We start from the raw sequence: 6234 nt of genomic DNA, 5'->3' as shown, positions 1-6234 counted from the left end.
ATATGCTATTCCATACATAACCCTATACTGTATACTTTATGAATCAATAAGAAATTTACAATTTTTAATTATAAACCTGTATTTTCTATCAAAATTACTTCTTGCGTGAATTTTGGGACACCCTTTATTTGCTAAAAGATTTTGGTTAACAACCTTTACCAAGTTGAGAAAGTAACTTTCTTTTGCTAGTTTGGTAAGAATGTTTTACTTTGTTTTTTAAAGCATGAATAGGTGTTGATCAGGAACTAACAAAGGTTAAATATCCACAGTTGATAAATTTATCTGTTGTTTATTTGTTTGTTTGCTTTATTGACTTATTTTAGAAATTTTCCCAAGTTGGGAAAGTCTTTTCCTGGGATAAGCTCTATCTGATTATAACATATTTTTCTTTTCTTTAATACACATTTAGTCTTGTTGGGTAATATTTGGAATTTTTGCAAGTGAAATGGGCCTATACTTTTCCTATTTGGTTCATATCTAGATTTAGAATTAATATTTTATTATATTCATAAAGGAGTTAGTTTATACATATTTTTCTGGAACAATTTATGTAAAATAGATATGAATCTTCTAGGAATTAGTGGGACTCTGTTATAAAACCATAGGGTCTTGATATTTTTAATAGGTAGTTTTTACCTTTCTTTAATACTTACTAATTTATTCTATTAAAGTTACCTGTTTCTTCCTATATGAATTTCAGTGTTTTATATTCTAGAATTTAGCCATTTCATCTAGAATTTCCTTTTTAGTATGTTTGTCCTGTTTTTTTTTTTTTTTAGGCTTTGTTATTTTTAAACCTTGTTGATAAGTCTTGCCAGTTTTGTTTTTTATTTCATATTTTCAGAAAATATTTTAGTTTTATCGGTCTTTATTACTATTTTACATACTAATTTCATTTCTGTCTTTATTATTTCCTTCCTGCCTTATTTTGCTGTTGCTCTTTTGCATTATCTTGAATTCTTAACTTGTGGATATTTATTTATTTATTTTTAAACTTGTAGATATTTAAATTTCCTTGTTTTTGCATCAGTGTATTCAAAGCTATACGTTTCTTTTATGTACTGGTTTGGCCATGTCCTATAAATTATGCCTTGCAGGTAGTCTATATTATTATTCGGTGTTAATATTTTTAATATCCTTTATAATTTCCATTTTAACCCCTGAATCATTTATGTCTCAGCATAGGATTATTTTTTCTTTTTAATTTATCTTTATTATTGAAAGTATTACAGATGTCCCTTTTGTTGTCTTTTTCCCATTGACCTCCACTCTGAACCCGCCCTTCCCAGGGGATTACTTTTAAGTAACACTTAATATCTGCTTTTTTTGTACTGTGGTCAGAGATTTAGTCTGAATGAAATGACCCTAATTATACTTTATAACCTTATGCATGATCTATTTGTGTGTGTGCATACTCAAATATCTGCAGTGGGGCCTTGACTTACGAGTGTCCCGACTAACGAGTTTTTTTGAGATACGAGCCGTCTCTTGGCCGATTTTTTGCTTTGAGTGCAAGCGCAAAAAAATTCGGGTTACGAGCCAGCTTCAGATACCCCACCGCTAGTTGGCGCAGCGAACGTCACAGTGATTTGACATACGAGTAATTTGAGTTATGAGCTCCATCACAGAACAAATTAAACTCTTAAGTCAAGGCCCCACTGTATTGGTTGGTATTATTCTGTTTACTTATGTAATACTCAAAGTATATTAATATTTTAACTGTTTTTCATGCTTTTTGTATCTCTGCTTATATATCCCCCTTCAGTTCTATCAGTGGTTACTTGAGAAATTTTGAGTATGTGTTTTCAGGTGAATATATGATAAGAACAGCAAGTCCTCAAATAACATTGAATAACATCGTTTCATTCAGGGTCACTTCCTTATAATGTTGATGAGATGCCATAGGAACCTAACTCTTGTTTATATCAATTAGCCTATGGTAACACCATTTTGTTTAATATTGCACAGCCTATTAACAACATTAAGTGAGGATTTAACTGTATGTCACTTTATTCAATTTCTTTTACTAGTATTATCATCCATCTCTGTTCCTTATAATTTTTGGCTTAAAATCTTTTCTTGTTGTTGTATGTTAAAATTGCTATATTTTTTCATCATTTTTTTTAACCTTTCTGTTTGGTTTCTTTTGTGTATTTTTTTTTTTTTGCTTTAAAATGTCTTTTGTTAGCGACATATTATTGAATCTTGTTTAGTTTTTTTAATTCAGTGTATCTGCCTTTTAATTGTGAGTTTAACCTGTTTACATTCAGTGTAATTCCTATTGTATTAAGATTTATACCTGCCATCTTCTCATACCTGTAGAGTGGGGTCACATGACTACCACCTCTGGGTCCCAGCAAAAGTCCTAATATCTAGCACAGTGGTTCTCAACCTGTGGGTCGAGACCCCTTTGGCGATCGAACGACCCTTTCACAGGGGTCGCCTAAGACCATCCTGCATATCAGATATTTACATTACGATTCATAACAGTAGCAACATTACAGTTATGAAGTAGCAACGAAAATAATTTTATGGTTGGGTCACAACATGAGGAACTGTATTTAAAGGGCCAGAAGGTTGAGAACCACTGATCTAGCAGCTGTACAAGCAGGACACGTATCTTAAAATTAATCCCACCAAGCATATCTAAAGGTAAAAATATAAAATTGTTTTATAGCTCTCTACTTGGAGTTCGGGACATAAGGGATCTGCTTTGTGGAAGTAATTTTCTGGGCTAGAACTGCATATGTAAAAACAAACTGGCCCAGATATGTACCAACAAAGGATTAAAATGGGCCCGGGCTCTCCTTCCCAATTTTATGATTTTAGGAACCATTCCCAATAGGAAAATCTGCCTAAGCCTATGAAATAGAGATGGGAAAGTTAAGAAGATTTCTTGTTCAGCATCCATGTTCTTGGATACTCATAGTTAGACAGACAGTAATGTTACCTAGTGCTTTCAGGCTTTAATATCATGTGTCTAGTCTTCTCATTTACAGGTTAAGGCTACCTTTCCAGATAGTCCAACAGCTAAGTCACCAGTTTCCAAGGGCATTTGTACCACTTATGGAAAACGTCGGATCCGTGCATAGCAGATGTCCTTGACAACTCATCCCACCATCCCCTGCACAAAATTTGCTGCACCAGCAGACTATGAAGCCGACCACTGAGCTTCTTTTCATTACCAAGTAGATATAATATCCCTGACAACAAAACAGAGGACACAAGTGTCTCTTCACAGTATCACAGCCAGTTGAGACCACACTAAGAAAATCAGCTTGCCTATATGAGGACCCCTTCTCTTCTTGGGTAGCCAGGATTTAAAGGAGAGACTCTGACCTGTGCCGCTGGTAAGTGCCTAACTTTTACACACGGAACTGGTCCTGAGAACCGAGATGTCTTCTTTGTAAGTGAAGACTATATAACATAATCTCGAACTGCATAGTGGTGCAAGCCAAAGGCATACTGTGTGTGTAACGGACTCAGAAACAGGCAAGTTAATCTTGTTGAAAGGATTTTTCATCTTTTGTTCTATTTGCCAGTGTTTGTGTTTTGCTGGCTTCAATTGTTACTTCTTTCTGGTTCCTTCTTTCCTATCCTTATGGGTCCCAGAATTCCCTCTCCTGATCGCTTAACAGAATCAGAAAGTGAGGAAGAAGAAAGTGCTAACTACCTAAATGAGAGCTTTGGGGAAGATTGGGATTACTCTGAAGAAGAGGACCCTGTGGTGCCCAACCTGACACGTCTGGAGAGTCTTGCCTGGCAGGTTAAGTGCCTTTTAAAATATTCAACTACTTGGAGACCTTTAAATCCTAATTCCTGGTTATATCATGCTAGACTCTTAGATCAGGACACACCGGTCCATATACTTCGAGAGATAGGTCTAAGACTCTCCTATTGCTCCCATTGTGTACCCAAACTGGAACCAATTCCTGAGTGGCCACCTCTGGCTTCTTGTGGAGTCCCACCTTTTCAAAAGCCGCTGACAAGTCCCAGCCGACTTTCCAGAGATCACGCCACTCTAAATGGAGCACTGCAATTTGCCACCAAACAGTTAAGCCGAACCTTGAGTAAAGCCACTCCCATCCCTGAATTCCTAAAACAGATCCCTAATTCATGTGTTTCTGGTTGTTGCTGTGGCTGATTAACTAAAAAAGTTAAGGAAACAACCTACACTGAACCCATCAACGCCACTTGCTCTTACATTGACTTCCAAAAGGCAGTTAACAAACTCCTAACTGCATCACTGTAAAGATTCACCATTTGCTCTGGTGTCTCCTATGTTTCTGATTGAGAAAGTAGTACAAGTTACACAGCCCAGAGCTGAGAAAGGAATGCCTTCTCAACCAAACTGCCCTGTCCTGACAAGCTGAATATCTATCCAAGAGGCCCATCAGTCAACTAAGAAAATATGCATGTGAGCACTCACTTTGACAGACCCTGTGGATAAAACAAGAACTTCAATAGAGAATTCGTAAAAAGGTACTGTTGCAAAAAATAAATTGACTATTCTCCTCATTCAGTTCTCGCCCCAATTTACTCTGCCTAACTGAATAGACTCGAACTCTAGGTATCTAATGATTAATGGGAAGGACAGAGTAAGCTATTCTCTCTTTTCTTACCCAGCCTTCACAACAGCCATTGTGGAAAGTGGGAGGTTAGCTACTCCCAATAGTACCCTCCTAAGCATACTCTTCTCTGACATTCATTTTTAGGGAGGTAGTTAAAATTGAATAATCTCACAGCTTTTATATAGATAGGTCTGCACATGGCATTAAACAGGCACCTGTTCTATAAGAAATATATTTCCTGCATCTTGGCACCCAGACTTTAGTCAAGAGGAAATAAAATACCTTCCAAAAGACCAAAGAGAAAGGATTATTAAGAGAGCATTTATGTTTTCTATACTAACTGCTAGTGGATTACAGTGTTTCAGTCTGTATGTTTCCTGGAGCAGCACTTAATGCACTTTCCCATCCATTGCAAACTTTCCAGGATCGCTTCTAACTGTAAAGAACCTTACTATGGAAAGTCTCAGCCTAATATAACCTGAAGTTAGAGTTTTTTAGTATCATTGTTTTCCTACATAGATTAGCTTTAGATCTATCTGAACAAGGAAGTATGTGTACTCTTGTAAATGGGCCTTGCAGTGTTTATTTAGATGAGTCAAAATGTAGAAGTCAACATAAATAAAATGCATGAGACCGTTAGATCTTTTCACACCATAAAGACTGAAAACTGTATGATCCTGGTTGACGGCATCTAAAGGATTCAGAAAATAGATTGTTAAAGATTTATCTTATACACCCTTATTTTAGTTTTGCTTTTTCCTATTCTCCATAACTGTCTACAGTTATGGCATCAAAACCTTAAAGCATTAATGGAATCACAAATTCTATAAATGTGTAGCAACTTTAGGAGATAGAAGGATTTTATAACCTAATGGGTATTTCTGCTGAGCCTTAGTTGTCTTAAAGAAAAAAAGGAGGGGGTAGAAAAAATGTTTGGTAGTGGAAAATTATTGAACTGAAACCGTATCATACTGTTAGTGTAACTGAATGTATCAGAAACTGTTCCTATGTAGATGTTCTCTGTGAAACTGGTTTTTAAAATGTTACAACCTGTTTTTTAAGGGGAGGTGGGAAAGATAGAGAAATCTAAAAATATGTTGATGTTTATGTAATTATATATGTTCCTTTTTCTCTGTGTGTGTGTTGCATGTGTGCGTGTATGTGTAAAAATGCCTTGCTCATAAACGCGTTTTTGCTATTCACTCCTAAAGGAATCCTTTCCCCAACTTTGCAGCTGAATAAACCAACAGCTTTGTACATGCTGAACAGAGTATGGTCATTTATTCTCAACAAATGAAATAGATCCTGCTGTGCTTAAGGCATATTCAACATTCACTAAGTGCTAAGTAAAATCAGTGTATGTAGTGCCTGTGTCTATACAGTGTCTCTGATAGGAGGTGACTTGGCAACTCTGGGAAAGAAACATACTTGAAGAGGATAATGTGAGATGTTGTCAAGACCCACATTTGAACCCATTTGTTTACACATTAAGTAATTCCAGGTTGCACAAAAGGATAGGCACCTGAATAAGCCCTAATCCTTCACTTCTTTTTGTGTGTCATGGATGTGGGGTTAGGGGTGAATTTACCACTTTCATACTCACCCTACATGTGCCTTTGGTCAAGTGCAGTCACCATAATTAGGATAAAGAAAGGCACATTTA

The 6234-nt window shown here is 36.2% G+C and overlaps 1 protein-coding gene across 4 annotated transcripts in view; it reads left to right on the top strand.

Annotated features, from left to right (window-relative positions):
- The window catches only part of DCAF16 (DDB1 and CUL4 associated factor 16), a 15676-nt gene extending 9839 nt beyond the window's left edge, over nt 1–5837 (top strand). For 3 of the 4 annotated variants that reach the window (XM_014549311.1, XM_014549313.1, XM_005878120.2), the window contains one exon: nt 3000–5837. In XM_014549311.1, coding sequence (XP_014404797.1) covers nt 3602–4144 — 543 coding nt within the window. In that variant the 5' untranslated portion in view covers nt 3000–3601 and the 3' untranslated portion in view covers nt 4145–5837. Of the gene's footprint in view, nt 1–2984 lie in introns of all 4 variants that reach the window. The other variant, XM_014549312.1, reaches the window with a different exon arrangement.
- Nucleotides 5838–6234: the final 397 nt, after the last annotated feature.

This window comes from Myotis brandtii, unplaced genomic scaffold (assembly GCF_000412655.1).
Source record: "Myotis brandtii unplaced genomic scaffold, ASM41265v1 scaffold547, whole genome shotgun sequence".
NCBI lineage: Eukaryota > Metazoa > Chordata > Mammalia > Chiroptera > Vespertilionidae > Myotis > Myotis brandtii.
Note: the sequence above shows the minus strand (reverse complement) of the source record. Positions and strands in the feature narration are given on the sequence as shown.